Source organism: Eleutherodactylus coqui, chromosome 7 (assembly GCF_035609145.1).
Source record: "Eleutherodactylus coqui strain aEleCoq1 chromosome 7, aEleCoq1.hap1, whole genome shotgun sequence".
NCBI lineage: Eukaryota > Metazoa > Chordata > Amphibia > Anura > Eleutherodactylidae > Eleutherodactylus > Eleutherodactylus coqui.
Genome location: NC_089843.1, coordinates 5,526,834 through 5,545,479, shown reverse-complemented (window position 1 = coordinate 5,545,479; position 18,646 = coordinate 5,526,834). Strand labels below are relative to the sequence as shown.

General features: G+C 53.0%; 1 protein-coding gene across 3 annotated transcripts in view; it reads right to left on the bottom strand.

Moving 5' to 3' along the window:
- The window catches only part of SFXN5 (sideroflexin 5), a 425,941-nt gene that overhangs the window by 359,062 nt on the left and 48,233 nt on the right, over positions 1-18,646 (bottom strand). For all 3 annotated transcript variants that reach the window (XR_010785791.1, XR_010785792.1, XM_066572844.1), the window contains exons 4-6: positions 15,099-15,125; positions 9,384-9,438; positions 8,867-8,892 (exon numbers count right to left, since the gene is read on the bottom strand). Coding sequence is in view for 1 of the 3 variants with exons in the window: in XM_066572844.1 (XP_066428941.1) it covers positions 8,867-8,892; positions 9,384-9,438; positions 15,099-15,125 (108 nt within the window). In the remaining 2 variants the exon portion in view is untranslated. The remainder of the gene's footprint in view (positions 1-8,866; positions 8,893-9,383; positions 9,439-15,098; positions 15,126-18,646) is intronic.

Here is an 18,646-nt window from a genome sequence, read left to right as displayed (position 1 = left end):
CATTTCCTGCAAAATTGTCCTTGTTGTAACTCTCAGCCCGGAAGACTAGGTAGTCTGGAGGTTGGAGGAGAGACCCTGCTAGGTCCAATGATTGCTTGGATGTCGTCACCCAGGCTGGTGCTTCCCACTGAGACCCTCGCTGAGGGTGGTATTGATCTAACCAAGGTCTTCTTGGATTGTGGAGCTAGTGTCAATCTTATCCATCAAGAGACGGTCAAGCGTTGTGGATTCGAGGCAAAACCTCTGGATTCCCCCATCCCCGTCTCTGCTATTGATGCCTCTCCATTGTCCCAGAGGTGTCTGAGGTTTTGTGGCCCAAACATTGGTCAAAAGATTGGATTATTTCACACTGAAGTCATCACCTTGTATGTGAGGGAATCCCTTCTGGCGCGAATAGTCTTGGGTTTAACCTGGTTCTGGTTGCATAACCCCATGGTAGACTGGGGGAAGGGGGACGTTGTTAAGTGGAGCCCCTACTGTAGTGACTGCTGTATTTCAGTAGAAGTGTCTTCTGTACAAGCCGAATTACCTGATGATTGGTCTGTCTCTGCTGATGTGTTTTCACAAGAAGGGGCCGATAAACTACCATCTCACAGAGCAGGGGACTGTTCTACTGAACTCATTCCGGACTGTAAATTGCCCAAAACTCGCATCTACAGCCTAACCGCGCCTGAGAGACCGTCCATAAAGGGTTATATTCAGGACAGTTTAAAGTGAGGACACATCCGTCCCTCAGATTCTCCGTTAGCTGCTGGGTTTTCTTTGTTAAGAGGAAGAAAGGGGGTCTGCGACCCTGTCTGGACTTCAGAGAGATAAACAAGACCACTAAGCATAATCCGTACCCATTGCCCCTCATTCCTGATTTGTTTGCCCAGTTGAATGTGGCCAACAGGTATTCCAAGTGAGATCTACGAGGGGCATATAAAACCTGATTTGGATGAAGGAGGGGGACGAATGGAAAACGGCATTTAACACCCCAGAGGGGCATTTCGAGAGTTTGGTGATGCCGTTTGGGTTAACAGATCCTTCAGGCTTTACGCAATAACAGTTTGTTTGCGAAAATGAAAATGTGTTTCTTTTCCATTCCGGAGATCGCCTTTCTGGGACACATTATTATCCCGAGAGGTTTCAGGATGGACCCAGGGAAGGTCCGGGCAGTACGAGACTGGGCGTTACCCAAGAATGTGAAGGCGCTCCAGGAGGTTCTTGGGGTTCGTAATTATTATAGAAAGTTTATCAAAGGATTTTGGGTTTCGGTTAACCCACTGACAGATATGACTAGGAGGGGCGGTTTTCCTTCTAAATGGTCTTCAAAGGTGTTACAATCCTTTCAGGAGTTGAAGGGATGCTTTGCGACGGCTCCGATTTTGGTACAGCCAGACTCATCCAAACTGCTTGTAGTGGAAGTGGATGCCTCGGTAGTTGGGGTAGGTGCGGTGCAATCCCAAGGTACCAATACATTGCAAGATCTTCGCCCTTGGGCTTTTTTTCACGCGTTTTCTTCGGCCACACGCAATTATGACATTGTTGGTGACAGAGAACTGTTGACAATTAAGTGGGCGTTTGAGGAGTAGCGTCACTTGTTGGGAGGGGCACAGCATAAAGTGACGGTTTGTACGGATCACAAAAACCTAATCTACCTGGAGTCAGCCAAGAGACTTAACCCGACACAAGCGCGGTGGTCACTGTTTTTGTCGCTAATGCTGATGCTCTTTCTAGGAGTTTCGTTCCGTTAATTTCGGATGAGCCTCCTGCGTCCATTCTCTATGAGGGGGTGGTGGTATGCGCGGTTTACCTGGAGTTGGAAGAGCAGGTCCGTAATGTGCAGGAGTTGGCTCTGGCAGGTTTGCCAGTGGGGAAGCTGTTTTTTTTTCTGTCCATTTGAGGCTGCAAGTACTGTATGAAGTGCACAATTCCGTGGTGGCTGGACATCCAATCAATAATACCCGGAGGTTACTCACAAGGAGGTTTTGGTGGCCATCTTTGCGACGTGATGATTTCAGTTTTGTCTCATCCTGTGAGATTTGTGCCAAGACTAAGTCACCTCATAAGTCTCCTGCAGAGAGGTTGATTCCTTTGCCGATCCCCAGGAACCCTTGGACTCACTTGTCGATGGATTTCATTACGGACTTGCCATTACAGTAGATTGGTTTAGCAAGATGTGCCATTTTGTAGCGCTTTCTGGTCTTCCCAATGCTAAAACTTTGTCCAAATTGTTCATCACTCATATCGTGAGATTACACGGGTCACCTGCTAATATTGTCTCAGATTGGGGGGTCCAGTTTGTGTCCAAATTCTGGCGTTTTGTTTGCTCTCACTTGGGTATTGAGTTCTCGTTTTCTTTGGCCGATCATCCTCAGACTAATGGACAAACGGACAGATGTAACCAGAGTCTGGAACAACATCTGCGGTGTTGTCTCAGGGAGGCAGGAGGATTGGTTGGAGTTCTTGCCTCTAGCTAAATTTGCGCTAAACAATAGACCGCTGGATTCTACGGGGACGTCGGCCTTCTTCTATATTTATGCTTTCCACCCATGCTTTGGTCCCTTTTCTAAGGAGGTATCGGAGGTGCCTGAGGAGAAGGAGTTCTCCTCTAAATGCGGGAAGAGATTCGGAAGTATCTTCAGAAGACGGCTAAAGATTTTTCGGCCCCGGTCGTAGTGGAGATGTTTGAGGTAGGTTGCATAGTGGACGCTCACCTAGTTAGGAGATCTCTTCAGTATTTGGTGCATTGACGTGGCTATGGTCCTGAGGGGAGGAGCTGGCTAACGGCAGTGGATGTCCACGTGGATCGATTAGTTAAACATTTTCACAGGCTGAATCCTAAGCGACCTGGTCCTAAGGGTCCTGGGGCCCGTTCTGGAAGGGGAGGTACTGTTGCAGCAGTGCTGGGATCACTGCCCAGTTGGCGGAGTTCGGTGCAGGTTTTAGACATTAGTCGGCACCTTGTACATTAGTAGGTGTGACACAATCTGCTCTAATCTGTGGATGATTAGCTGGATATTTAGCTGGGATGGACAGGAAGCTGAGGTGCTGTGTATTGGCAGTTGCTCGCTGTCTGAGCTGGCAGTTGGTGGCCCCCGTGGACAGCATGGTGTCCATGGTTCCTTACTCCGGACGGCTCTGTGTGCTGTGTATTGTCAGTTGCTCGCTGTCTGAGCTGGCAGTTGGTGGCCCCCGTGGACAGCATGGTGTCCGCTGTTCCTTACTCCGGACGGCTCTGTGTGCTGTGTATTGGCAGTTGCTCTCTGTCTGAGCTGGCAGTTGGTGGCCCCCGTGGACAGCATGGTGTCCGCTCTTCCTTACTCCGGACGGCTCTGTATGCTGTGTATTGTCAGTTGATCGCTGTCTGAGCTGGCAGTTGGTGGCCCCCGTGGACAGCATGGTGTCCGCTCTTCCTTACTCCGGACGGCTCTGTATGCTGTGTATTGTCAGTTGCTCGCTGTCTGAGCTGGCAGTTGGTGGCCCCCGTGGACAGCATGGTGTCCGCTCTTCCTTACTCCGGATGGCTCTGTATGCTGTGTATTGTCAGTTGCTCGCTGTCTGAGCTGGCAGTTGGTGGCCCCCGTGGACAGCATGGTGTCCGCTCTTCCTTACTCCGGATGGCTCTGTATGCTGTGTATTGTCAGTTGCTCGCTGTCTGAGCTGGCAGTTGGTGGCCCCCGTGGACAGCATGGTGTCCGCTCTTCCTTACTCCGGATGGCTCTGTATGCTGTGTATTGTCAGTTGCTCGCTGTCTGAGCTGGCAGTTGGTGGCCCCCGTGGACAGCATGGTGTCCATGGTTCCTTACTCCGGACGGCTCTGTATGCTGTGTATTGTCAGTTGCTCGCTGTCTGAGCTGGCAGTTGGTGGCCCCCGTGGACAGCGTGGTGTCTGCTCTTCCTTACTCCGGACGGCTCTGTATGCTGTGTATTGTCAGTTGCTCGCTGTCTGAGCTGGCAGTTGGTGGCCCCCGTGGACAGCATGGTGTCCGCTCTTCCTTACTCCGGATGGATCTGTGTGCTGCGGCTTATTCTACTAAAGCTGAGTGCTTTGGTTTATTGTGTTTTGTCCCTTATCAGTTTGGCCAAGTAGGGTTACTGAGGTCCCAGGAACGAGTGCAGGCCCGCATCTATCGATGCGATCAGTCTGCCATGTCAACCCCACAATAGTTACGTATTTAAGGAAAGACATTACATCTACAAAATGTGCACCAACTGGCGGAGCCGCTGCAGCGGCGTGGGGCGAGTATGGAGGACGTTCACCACCTTGTGGAATCTGTTCCCCAAAATCTGAAAGCCGTGATCGCCCAAAAAGGTGGAGCAGCCAGGGTAGGCGGTGATAGGGAACAGGTCTGGATTATTGGACGCGAGTCTCGGAAACTAATGGCAGATGACTGGCATCCTCAGAGCAGCGCTCACTGTACAAACGTCAATCTGCCAGATCTAAACATATCCGTCCGCCTTCATGGAGAATCAGTCAGTGGAGCGTGGCGTCCCGCGCGGTGCGGACAGGGCTATCCTGCCTTCTCGGCTCGTCCTTCCGATGGGCACAGAGCGGTATGATGTGCGCTCGGCCTAGATTTCACATCCCTTACTGCAGTTTTTATTAACAGTTTGAGTTTATATAGTAGATTGAAATCCCGGGCCGGGATGAGGGGTGGGATGAGGGGTGGGATGAGGGGTGGGATGAGGGCCGGGATGAGGGGGGGGATGAGGGGGGGGGGCCGCCGCGCAAAAGGGACTCACGGGCGCAACTTTATAAAATGTTTTTTATAAATACAACAATGCGCATCATAGGACGATTTTTCTCTGATAAATCACAAATGGTGATAAAACCGTGACGGTAAATGGCGGCTGGAGACACAAAGGTGCAGGAGGGCCTGTACAGGTAAGGTCATGTGACCGTGTGCCTGTAGGCCCTGAGGCCAGAGCGCAGTTCCATGGAGGAGAACAGTCGGGGGCACGCCAACTGTGCTTTACTGCAGCGACTGCCACAAGTACATCAGCGGGTCGGACAGTCTGCAGGGTGGTGGTGGACACAGCAACAACATGTGAACAGCATCTGGGGGGCATACTGAGGGATCGCCAGTCAGAGGGTTTACTTCGGGGGTATTGATTTAGGAGATCTTCTGTGGGTCTGTAGTTATTTAGGGGAACGTAAAAAACCTGATGGGATTGAATTGAGGTCCCCGTCCTCAGACATCAGCGCTAATGGCGGAGGCCCCTTCAGAGCTGCACGGATACAGAGTTGCGCCACATTCTGATGGCTGCATTGTGGTTTTAGGAATGCTATTGAGGCCCAACCAGGTTGGACTGGAGGGTGAGGGTTGTGATTTATGGCCCCTCGAGGCGAAGGGTGAGCCTGTGGTCCAGGGAATGTTTGTACAGGTGATGATGGCTGCGGAGCGGACGGACGCCCCCGGGCCGCAGGTAACTTGGTAGATGTAATTGCAGCACACAACACTTGGGTCTTCCATCAAGCTGATGGCCGTACATTAGTGTAATCAGTAGACGGGTCCGCCCGGCCCGCAGGACATCGCAGGTGTGAGGCTATGAACACCCCGCGCCCCCCGCCACTTCCGCCATTGCCTTTGAAGTTGTAATTGAGGATGAAGTGAAAGTTTAATTAGGAGCAATGTAACCAGTAAGCAGGATACCAATGACCAGCAGCCATCTGACCGCACACCTCCCTGAGGCACGGAGCGCCTCCTGCTGGCAGCGATCCTACAGCACACCTCACTGGGGCACGGAGCACCTCCTGCTGGCAGCGATCCTACCGCACACCTCACTGGGGCACAGAGCGCCTCCTGCTGGCAGCCATCTGACCGCACACCTCACTGCAGGAACGGAGCGCCTCCAGCTGGCAGCCATCTGACCGCACACCTCACTGGGGCACGGAGCACCTCCTGCTGGCAGCGATCCTACCGCACACCTCCCTGAGGCACGGAGCGCCTCCTGCTGGCAGCGATCCTACAGCACACCTCACTGGGGCACGGAGCGCCTCCTGCTGGCAGCGATCCTACAGCACACCTCCCTGAGGCACGGAGCGCCTCCTGCTGCTAGCGATCCTACAGCACACCTCACTGGGGCACAGAGCGCCTCCTGCTGCCAGCGATCTGACCGCACACCTCCCGGAGGCACGGAGCGCCTCCTGCTGCCAGCGATCCTACAGCTCACCTCACTGGGGCACAGAGCGCCTCCTGCTGGCAGCGATCCTACAGCTCACCTCACTGGGGCACAGAGCGCCTCCTGCTGGCAGCCATCTGACCGCACACCTCACTGGGGCACGGAGCGCCTCCTGCTGCCAGCGATCCTACAGCTCACCTCACTGGGGCACAGAGCGCCTCCTGCTGGCAGCCATCTGACCGCACACCTCACTGGGGCACGGAGCGCCTCCTGCTGGCAGCGATCCTACAGCACACCTCACTGGGGCACAGAGCGCCTCCTGCTGGCAGCGATCCTACCGCACACCTCACTGGGGCACGGAGCGCCTCCTGCTGGCAGCGATCCTACAGCACACCTCACTGGGGCACGGAGCGCCTCCTGCTGGCAGCGATCCTACCGCACACCTCACTGGGGCACAGAGCGCCTCCTGCTGGCAGCGATCCTACCGCACACCTCACTGGGGCACGGAGCGCCTCCTGCTGGCAGCGATCCTACAGCACACCTCACTGGGGCACGGAGCGCCTCCTGCTGGCAGCGATCCTACAGCACACCTCACTGGGGCACGGAGCGCCTCCTGCTGGCAGCGATCCTACAGCACACCTCACTGGGGCACAGAGCGCCTCCTGCTGCAGCCATCTGACCGCACACCTCACTGCAGGAACGGAGCGCCTCCTGCTGGCAGCCATCTGACCGCACACCTCACTGGGGCACGGAGCACCTCCTGCTGGCAGCGATCCTACCGCACACCTCACTGGGGCACGGAGCGCCTCCTGCTGGCAGCCATCTGACCGCACACCTCACACCTCACTGGGGCACGGAGCGCCTCCTGCTGGCAGCCATCTGACTGCACACCTCACTGCGGGAACGGAGCGCCTCCTGCTGGCAGCCATCTGACCGCACACCTCACTGGGGCACGGAGCGCCTCCTGCTGGCAGCCATCTGACCGCACACCTCACTGGGGCACAGAGCGCCTCCTGCTGGCAGCCATCTGACCGCACACCTCACTGGGGCATGGAGCACCTCCTGCTGGCAGCGATCCTACAGCACACCTCACTGGGGCACGGAGCGCCTCCTGCTGGCAGCCATCTGACCGCACACCTCACTGGGACACGGAGCGCCTCCTGCTGGCAGCGATCCTACAGCACACCTCACTGGGGCACGGAGCGCCTCCTGCTGACAGCGATCCTACCTCACACCTCACCGGGACACGGAGCGCCTCCTGCTGGCAGCCATCTGACAGCACACCTCACTGGGGCACGGAGCGCCTCCTGCTGGCAGCCATCTGACCGCACACCTCACTGGGGCACGGAGCGCCTCCTGCTGGCAGCAGTCTGACTGCACACCTCACTGGGGCACGGAGCGCCTCCTGCTGGCAGCGATCCCACCGCACACCTCACTGGGGCACGGAGCGCCTCCTGCTGGCAGCGATCTCCAGGACTTCCTGCATGGTCTCTCATTACAGCAGAGGTGAAGGGTCGCCCATGAGGTCGGAGGATGCCTGCAGGGCGCACAGCTGGACCCTCCTGCCAGGCATAATGTCTGTTTAAGAAGTGCCGCCATAAAGCTGTCCAGGGAGAGGCGCTGCAGACAATATTTAACCCCTTCAGGACCAGGGATTTCTCCCTTCCTCATTCCCATCTTTTTGGCCCCGCCCTCCCTGCTCTATCCTCCCACTGACATGGGGGGCGGGGCTCGCTGTTTAATATAGCGTATAACGTACGGGGGGGGGGGGTAATTTTTCTAGCGTCCAGTAAACATGGCGTCTGCAGGTTATTCTGCGGCTCGGTCCGGTTACCATAACAACCTCATCCGGGGTTTGTAATGTAAAGCAAGTTAAATGTTTTCCTGGATGATGCGGAGAGCTGCAGGGCGCGCTCCTCACGGGGCGGGCCGCACTTTGGATTGCCACCATTTTGGGGTAAAGGCGACTTTTTGATCACCTTTTATTCTTTGAAAACCAGGGGAAAAAAATGCAGCTCTGTGTGTAAATGTCACCTCAGCGTGTGGGATCAATATTGGGACATCCCAACAGTTTGCACGGCGGCGCCAAATATGTGGGGGGGGGGGGGGGGGCTTCACATTCCTTTATGGGGAAAACTTTTTTTTTTTTTTCATTTAATTCTTTTTTTGAATGTTAGAAAAAAACCAAAAAACTCTGTTAGCTGGTTTTCACACGGTTATGTCCTCCCCACGCGGGTCTTGAACCTGCGATCGCTTGTATTATATACTATAGTGCTTGGGTGATTGTGGATGTTGTCTCGGGATTGAGGGGAGCCTCCCGTGGATGCGGCCGCCTCGCCAGCCCATCAGCACCCCCCGATGACGTGGTACGGAGTGCCGATGGGTGGGGGATGGAGTTCCCCTCCCGCTGACTCTTTCCACATGCAGTTAGCTTGGACCGCGCGTCTACACAGTAAACCGCCATGACAGCTAACTGATGGCTGCAGTGCCCGCCGGCCCCAAGCCGCTCCACACCCCTCACCCCTGCGGGACATAAGCTTACATCATGTAACAGTTCTGTATGAGAGCCGCGGCCGGAGGGACAAGCGGTGAGAAGGCTTCATCTAAACGTTGGACTTCCGGAGTTTTAGGCACATTTCACGTCTTCAAGTGAGGGGCGAAATCCGAAGCAGAATCCGCTATCAAGTGTGCGAGGGTGTGTGTGTGGGGGTGTGTGGGGGGGGGGGGCATGGGAGGTATGGAACATGTGGATACTTACTATCGGGGTCCCAAAGGGGATATAACCTGCGAACAAGAAGAGAACAGCAGCATTGTTACTTCTAATCCACCAGGGGGCGCACTTACTTTATACCGGCCAGGTCTACATCTAGTCATACAACGCTGGGCTTACTTGGACAGATATTGCGTTGCATCATATACTCCAGTCACATTCAGAGCTGCAGCTACAATACGGTTTCCCTTTAACCTTACTCACAGCCCTCTGCTGCCCCCTGCAGGCTTAGAGGGGGCATCTGTCAGCGCAGTGCAGACAGAGCTCATGTGGCAAGGGGCAGCTCTTCATGACAGGGGAGGCGGTTATAACCGCTATACCGGGTGGAAGGCATGGGGGTTGGGGGCGAGTACCTGACATTTGGAAAGGCATGGGGGTTGGGGGCGAGTACCTGACATTCGGAAAGGCATGGGGGTTGGGGGCGAGTACCTGACATTCGGAAAGGCATGGGGGTTGGGGGCGAGTACCTGACATTCGGAAAGGCATGGGGGTTGGGGGCGAGTACCTGACATTCGGAAAGGCATGAAGATCTTCTCATTCGTATCTGGGTGGATGATCGCCTGCAGGGAAAAAGAAACACATGGTGTCAGCCTGGCAATGAGGGTGCGAGTGCGGCGCAGAGGGGGAGCAGACCGACTCTCTCCAACCGCCCTCCGACAACTTTATTATTTGCATCTTAACCTTTAAGTGTGACCTCAGGACCAATCAATGACCTTGCCGACATCCACACGGGCTCTGTGCCACATGTGTGACCTCCGTCAGTAGCCCACATATGACTTGTGAGGTGCGAGGAGGTGTAGTCTGACAGTGAGGCCCCTGAAGGCTTCTAGTCAATAAAGGTTGATTGCTGTTTTTTTCTTTTTTGATAGAGAACAAGGACCTCAGGGGTGGGGCACAGCTCGGGGGTGGGGCACAGCACAGGGGCGGGGCACAGCTCAGCCGGCCTATATAGACCAAGTGTCTATATGTCACTGTGACGTGAGCGTCAGCTAGTAAGCCCTCTGTAGACATCCCAATCCTCAAGCACGGTGCAGCTTACCTACCCCCTCCATAGACACTAATGATGCCCCCGCCCCACAGAGGAGGTTAAGAGGGACTGGATGTCTTTATAGAGGATATTACAGGATATAAATCTTAGGTTAATTGTCAATCCGGGTATACAGGCAGGTAGGAACTATTAGAGGTTGGTCCAAGGATTAGTCTGATGGCCATTAGGGAGTCAGGAAGGAATTTACCCCCATAAGGGCTAATTGGCTCCGCCTCTTGGGGTTTTTTGCCTTCCTCTGGATCAACAAAACAGGAGGATAAACAGGCTGGACTAGGTGGACATTGTCTTCATTCGCCCTTACATACTATGTTCTATGTGGCCGTCGTGTGAGTGCCCAGCAGTCTCTTGCATGGCAGTCAGCACCGGCCCTTGTATATTATATGTTGCGCTGTCAGCACCGGCCCTTGTATATTGTATACTGTGCTGTCCGCACCGGCCCTTGTATATTATATATTGTGCTGTCAGCACCGGCCCTTGTATATTGTATATTGTGCTGTCAGCACCGGCCCTTGTATATTATATATTGGGCTGTCAGCACCGGCCCTTGTATATTGTATATTGTGCTGTCAGCACCGGCCCTTGTATATTATATGTTGGGCTGTCAGCACCGGCCCTTGTATATTATATATTGGGCTGTCAGCACCGGCCCTTGTATATTGTATATTGTGCTGTCAGCACCGGCCCTTGTATATTGTATATTGTGCTGTCAGCACCGGCCCTTGTATATTATATGTTGTGCTGTCAGCACCGGCCCCTGTATATTATATGTTGTGCTGTCAGCAGCGGCCCTTGTATATTGTATATTGTGCTGCCAGCACCGGCCCCTGTATATTGTATATTGTGCTGTCAGCACCGGCCCCTGTATATTATATGTTGTGCTGTCAGCAGCGGCCCTTGTATATTATATGTTGTGCTGTCAGCACCGGCCCTTGTATATTATATGTTGTGCTGTCAGCACCGGCCCTTGTATATTATATGTTGTGCTGTCAGCACCGGCCCTTGTATATTATATGTTGTGCAGTCAGCACCGGCCCTTGTATATTATATATTGGGCAGTCAGCACCGGCCCTTGTATATTGTATATTGTGCTGTCAGCACCGGCCCTTGTATATTATATGTTGGGCTGTCAGCACCGGCCCTTGTATATTATATGTTGGGCTGTCAGCACCGGCCCTTGTATATTATATGTTGTGCTGTCAGCACCGGCCCCTGTATATTATATGTTGTGCTGTCAGCAGCGGCCCTTGTATATTATATGTTGTGCTGTCAGCACCGGCCCTTGTATATTATATGTTGTGCTGTCAGCACCGGCCCTTGTATATTATATGTTGTGCTGTCAGCACCGGCCCTTGTATATTATATGTTGTGCAGTCAGCACCGGCCCTTGTATATTATATATTGGGCAGTCAGCACCGGCCCTTGTATATTGTATATTGTGCTGTCAGCACCGGCCCTTGTATATTATATGTTGGGCTGTCAGCACCGGCCCTTGTATATTATATGTTGGGCTGTCAGCACCGGCCCTTGTATATTATATGTTGTGCAGTCAGCACCGGCCCTTGTATATTGTATATGGGGCTGTCAGCACCGGCCCTTGTATATTATATGTTGGGCTGTCAGCACCGGCCCTTGTATATTATATGTTGGGCTGTCAGCACCGGCCCTTGTATATTATATGTTGTGCTGTCAGCACCGGCCCCTGTATATTATATGTTGTGCTGTCAGCACCGGCCCTTGTATATTATATGTTGTGCTGTCAGCACCGGCCCTTGTATATTGTATATTGTGCTGTCAGCACCGGCCCTTGTATATTATATGTTGTGCTGTCAGCACCGGCCCTTGTATATTGTATACTGTGCTGTCAGCACCGGCCCTTGTATATTGTATATTGTGCTGTCAGCACCGGCCCTTGTATATTATATATTGGGCTGTGAGCACCGGCCCTTGTATATTATATATTGGGCTGTCAGCACCGGCCCTTGTATATTATATATTGTGCTGTCAGCACCGGCCCTTGTATATTATATATGGGGCTGTCAGCACCGGCCCTTGTATATTGCATATTGTGCTGTCAGCACCGGCCCTTGTATATTATATATTGTGCTGTCAGCACCGGCCCTTGTATATTATATATTGTGCTGTCAGCACCGGCCCCTGTATATTGTATATTGGGCTGTCAGCACCGGCCCTTGTATATTATATGTTGTGCTGTCAGCACCGGCCCTTGTATATTATATATTGGGCTGTCAGCACCGGCCCTTGTATATTATATATTGGGCTGTCAGCACCGGCCCTTGTATATTGTATGTTGGTCTGTCAGCACCGGCCCTTGTATATTGTATATTGGGCTGTCAGCACCGGCCCTTGTATATTATATGTTGTGCTGTCAGCACCGGCCCTTGTATATTTGTCTTACTCTGTAGGTAACTCGGACCACCAGTGGTGATATTTGAGTTGGTTTCTCCCTTTGCAGGATCTGTACCCGGCCTGTGACCTCATAACCCAGCAGATGACATCACTGATATCCATGCAGAACCAGCCAAGTGTGTGACCTCATCGGGAGCCTCACGGTCCACATGTAGCCGCTGTTAGAAGAGTGACCTCATCCGCCAGGAGCGACAGCTCCTCGCTGCCCACAGCCGCTGTACAAAATCCGTACAGAGGGCGAACGCCCTTCATTACCCTCGCTGGCCTTTTTTGAAAAGCTCCTCTTTGCTTCTAAAGCGTGATTAGCACTCATTACAATAATCAGCGCCTGCATAAGTAAGAATCCAACCTGGTGAGTGAACCGCTGGGCGAGACGTCAGATGGCATGTCAGAGCGCTCGCCTCCCCGCCGCAGCAGATGTTAGCACAATACCAGGGCGCCATTAAATGCACATAAATTGTCAGCCCTGATGGCTCCGCTCTCCGCAGGCGGCTTGATGCTGCTTATGTTCTACCTTTTTAAAGGTGTCTATCGCCTAATATGCAGATTGTACCTGCTCGTGTTTCTGCAGGTCGCGCACCTCTGGGGGTGTAATGTGGTGCAGGCAGGTGGGGTCAGAGAGCCTAGTTATTGGCATCGCTGAGCTCCGCAGCAGTCTGGAAGGAGGGGTCCCAGCAGGTACACACTGGCGGTCGCCCCTCGGTTGGGTGGCTTTTTTTAGATTTCACTAATACATACTTCACTATCCCACCATTAACTACAAGTAGGACTTGTGGAGGAGTACATATAGATCTATGGTAATGACACCTGGAGGTTTATAGTCAATGCAGGGTGGACAAGGACCTCAGGGGCGGGCACAGCACTGGGGCGTGGCAGAGCACAGCCGGCCTAAGAGGAGAGCAGACCAAGCATCTAAGTGTCACTGCAGGGTAAGTCGGGGGAGATCACTACTCAATAGGTCGCGTCATCCTCAACCCCTTTTGCTTGTAGATGGTCTAGATGCCCACCTGGCAGTAAACAGATTTAGAATGGCGCCCCCTCCAGTTATGGAGGAAAGTAAAGCCAGTCCTAAGAACACAATTTTGGGGGATTTTCATCTCCTTTTCCAAAGCCATCATTTTTCATTTCTCCGTCTCCGCGGCCACATCGGGGCTCGTCTTTCTGCGCGGCGAGCTGTAGGTTTATTGGGACACATTTTGGGCCCATATCATGTATTGTAGAACTTGGTGGGTTTTTTGGAAGGCAAGAAAAAACAAACCACCAATCACTTCTGGCCTTCATTTAACAGCGTTAATCATGCAGCATAAATGGCGCAATACATTTTTTCTGTACATACAGACGTTTTCAGGTTTCTCCACTTTTGCACAATAAAAATTTTTTTTTTAGAACTTTTTCGTCAAAGTCCCAGAACTTTCGTCTTCCCATGGATGGAGCTTTCCGAGGACCTGTTTTGGTGTGAGGAGCTGCAGTTTGTGTTCGTACAACTTTGGGGTAAATTACGGCTTTTTCAGCACTTTCATTGTGTTTTTTGCAGATGCAAAAATCAATACAAAAAAATGATTTTGGCCTCGTGTTTTATAAAGAGTCTACGATGCAGCAGTGTGCTCAGCGGATTGTGCGGCTCATTACAGAGGTGAGGACACCAAATAGGTTTGGTTTTTTAACAAAAAGAGAGAAACATGCACAAAAACGTTTTATGTCCCTGTAGGAGTCTTGAAAGTGTGATCCTAGGGTTATTCTGATAATACACTGCAGTACTATCGTATTGCAATGCATGATCGCTAATCATAGCGATCACAGGCCATGGCAGACCCACACGCCATTGACTGGAGTCCGGTTGCCATGGCAACCCATCGGCCCTGTGCAATTACGTAGTGGAGGGTCAATGACGTCACAGACGAAGCCCCCTCCATCTGTGAACCTTTTACATGCTGCAAACACCACTGACTGCGGCATGTAAGGGGTTAACAGCAGGGATCGGTATTCTCACCGATCCCCGTTGTTGCAGCAGTAGGAGGCTGTCAGTCACCGGCGGCTCCTGCTGTGGTTGGCGAGAGCTCGGCTTCTGAGCCCGCACAATTCATAGGACATACCGGGCGTACGCCCATTTGTGGGAACCGCTCTTCACTCAGGATGTACATTTACACCTTGGAGAGGGAAGGGGTCACAGAGACTCTAGTTTCTGGAGAAGACTATGCACCAGGCCTGGAGGGCGGCCGATCTGCCAGCTTTGGAACTGGTTTTTGGCAGCCCAAGATGGCCATCAAAGTTCTCGATCTAGCGAATGCACACTGTGCACTGCTCCTCTGATTGGTCAGCACTGATCCCGTGAGCAGAGCTGACCAATCAGAGAGCAGGTGTAGTGCATGAGTAGTCTAACACTAATACCGTGCTGCTGGGATTAAGCAGTCAGCCATCTTGGACAGCCAGAAACGGGACTCTGAACAGGGCAGACCGGATGAAGAACCCCTCCCCAGTCCTGGGCAGAACGGTAGGATGTTCTGCGGGTGGACGCCCTACTGATGGCAAACACCTGCCATGGTTGGTTGTCTTCCCTGCCATGTGTTGGCGACCGCTGCCGTGCCTTGGTGCAGTCATCAGGCCAGCGTTACTCGCTATATCGTATATATGGGGCCGAGGAGCCAAGACTCCGGAACGTTCTTCCATCACATCACCCAGGTCATAGCTCTACAGCTTCTACAGTCATAGAGGGTAACACAAACCTAAACCACCAACACAACTCACCTGCCTTATCTTCTGAGCCGCCCAGAGCTGAAAGACACAAGGGAGAGATCAGTGAGCCATCAGCTCAGTGTCAGGTGGAGGCTGCTACAGCTGCCCTCTAGTCTTATACAACCCTGCACGCGAAGGTGTAGAATGTGCCTAGACGATTTCATTAACCCTTTACGGATACCCCCCCCCCCCCCCCCCCCCCCATATTTGTGGCTGTCGGCGCTCGTGTTTTTGCAGGACAGGTTGTACTATTCTATAGTTTACCCCTAAGGCCTCCTTCCCACGAACAGATTTCCGCCACGTTGCCCGCAGCTATTAGATTCTACTGAACCTAATAGCTCAATACTCACGGTGCGGAATTCCATCGCGGACTTCCGCACCGTGAAATCTCCCGTCCTCACCCGCGGCATGCTCTATTTGCCGCTGGCATCCGCGCTGACGGCTTCCATTGCAGTCAATGATAGCCGTCCGCTCACGCTATCTTCCACTGTAGCACAGCGGAAGATAGCGTGAAATCACCTCTCCACCCACCACCGCCGCATCATATGACGCTGTGGGCGTGTCTTGTGACGTGGCCGGCGTGTCACATGACGCTGCGGCGCGTCACGCCGAAGCGTCATGCGGGACCCAGAACACCGGATCCGCAGGTAAGTTTGGGGTCTCTGGGAGCGCCGTGACGGGCTTCGCGGCGGAATATTCCGTGGCGGAGCCAGTCACACCCGTGTGCAGCCGGCCTTAAAGGGGTTGTCCCGCGCCGAAACCTAATTTTTTTTTTCCCCACAGACCCCACCTTAGCAGACAGGTAAAATACATCCATTTGTTATTTAAAAAAAAAAAAAATTCGCTCACCTGGATCCCCGATCCGCAGCTTTGAAGATTCTTCTTTTCTGTACTGAACAACTAACAGATTCCTAAGTGGGGTGAAATGGGAAAGAAATTGTACTTCCCCCTTTTTTTTTCAGAAGGCCCCTGGCTGCCATGACAACTGTTTGGGACCTCAGGGCTCCATTATGAGAATTGACACTTAGAGGATTAACGGACGTGATCAGTGCGGGTGCCGACAGCAGCTGCTGCAGGAGGGTGGTAGCCGTCACTTATGGGGCACCGTGGCTACCAGGCCAGCTCCGTGTAAACCCCGCCGCTGTGGGCAGAAGCAGCTGCAGAGTAATGGGGTAGTACTGTTCCGTTCATACCGCTGTCCGCAGTGGATGGACCAGCTGCTCGATGGCACGCTGCGACTATCCTTACAACTCCTATTTTCCTATTTGTGTAGGCCAGGAGACAAGTAGATGTCCATTTTTAAGCTTTTTTCCCAGCACTTGGAATGTAGCCTGCAGTATAAAGCATGGAGGTTTGTGGTTGTCATGGCTACAAGCACAATATACATAGAAGTACAACAGTAGATACGTTAGTGTATCACATGACGACAGATGTTACCCTGGGAAATGGCGCACAGTAGCAGTAATGTGTACACTGCAGAAGGCCTCTCCGCCTTATTTATAGGGTTACACCCCCGTTCGCAGCGCTGTGCGCTGATAGCCAACAGTGAGGACGGGCTAGTACCTACGGTGCGACAACTGGGGTCCCCAAGGGCCACAGCTATTTTATATTTTCTCTGCACGGCCTGTCATGGCGGCTGGTTGTGGCCAATGGTGCCCCCCACTTCCTTCTGTTCATGTTTAGCGCTGTGTTCCTTGGCTCCTGGGCAGATGTCACTCACTGTCACTTCCCTGAGCCGCTGGCCCGCCTAGTGAAGGGTGGGCACATGTCTCCGGCTTTGCAGCTGCGGGCAGTCTACATCGTTTCTGGTTATTTAAAGCCCCCTCTTCATCCATGGAGGGGGGGGGGGGTCTAGAAAAGAGTCCTCTCTGATCTGCAGAAGGTGATTTCTCCTGGTTGGACCCATGCCTGTTCTACTCAGCTTTCCTGTGTTCTCCATTCCTGACCTCGGCTTAGCTCTGGAAAAAGGGTAGGATGGTGAAATCAAGTCACCAGTCCAAGTGTGATCTCAGAGCCCAGCGTGCCACTGGTGACTAGTGTGGTGGACTGGCAGGGGACCAATCGGTGGCAACGTCTTTGGGAGTCCAGCGTTTTTTGCTACAGGATCTGATATAATGGAGCTCAGCAGGGGGTGTCCGTCCCACCGCTCATCAGTCACATCAAGAATGGACACAAATGCACCAACAATGAGAAGTGTGACGTCCACAGCTCCCGCAGTGCAGGGTTGTGGTGAGCGGACACTCAATGACCCTCTATTGTCCCTGGATGGAGATATTCCCCCCACTTCCCCCGTGACCCCGGAGTGCGGCATAAAATCACATGACACATTTTACGCTGATCAGTTTCAGGGTGAATCCACATTAGATGGAAGATCCAACGATCGGAGCGACTTCCAACGAGGCCGGTCATCAGTCTAGACTAGCCGGGGGCTCACCGCCAACGAGGCCGGTCATCGGTGCTGGACTAGCCGGGGTCTCACCGTCAACCGCGGGGGTTTTCTCATGTAACAGTGTGGAGAGTATACAGAGAATGGCGCGATCAAGGAAAACATCCAGCGGAAGGGGATCCTGCGGACGGAAACAACTCATCACTGAAAGGGGTCGGAGGAGGATGTCAGGAATCGTTCTGACCAACAGGCTGCACAGTCAGCTGAATACAACGCTGGAGGTCCAACTAATGTGTCCGAACACACAACTCGCCGTTCCTCCGTACGGATGATATAACAGCAGATGACCAGTTCCAGCGCCATTGTGTCTAAGAGAAACAGAAAGACTCCAGCGGGCAAAAGAGCGCAAAACTTGTATCACTGAGCAGCGGAGAAACATCTCCTGGTCAGATGGAGCCAGATTTATGTGCTGATGGGAGGTCAGAATTTGGCACAAGCAGCATGAATCGCTGACCCCTTCCTGTCAGCCGGTCAGAACATGTCAGCACCGCCATGTAATCTGCGGCTGATACAAGAAGCTTCCTGTCCGCAGGAATTGATGCGTTTCTGAAGGTCAGAGGGGTCCAGATGGGGGCTGATAAAGGGGTCGCTCAGTATATGGTCTTATGGCTTTACGACCCAACAGGCACCAAATACACTGGCAGTATCCAAAATGGCTGCCACAAAAGCTGAAGTTGGCTTTCCCACCGTCACACTACGACCTTGTACATGGAGAGCGGACAAAGGGTCGGCATCGCAGTTGGTAACCAATCAGGTTGGAGCGTCCATACCGGGTAATATCTGAGTGGCCCCCATGGTAAGACCCATCCATTTGATCTTGCGGCTGAGTCGGCACTCTAAGCCTTCCTGCTCGGTTGCCAAGTGACTTGCGGTATGTACAGCCGGCTCGTCGTCTCCCGCTCGCATCCCGCAGACTGCGCCGGAGAAACATATTGTGAATAAATATTGACATTAAGGTGTAAATGCCTCGAACATCGCGCCGCAGCCGGGATGTGAAAACCAGACTAACTTGGTGCAACTGACAACAGCCTAATTGATTTCTGAGCTGAGATGATGTGGGGCCCCTGGGAGCCGGGGCCACATCTCCTCCTACTCACACATGGCTGAAGGTGAA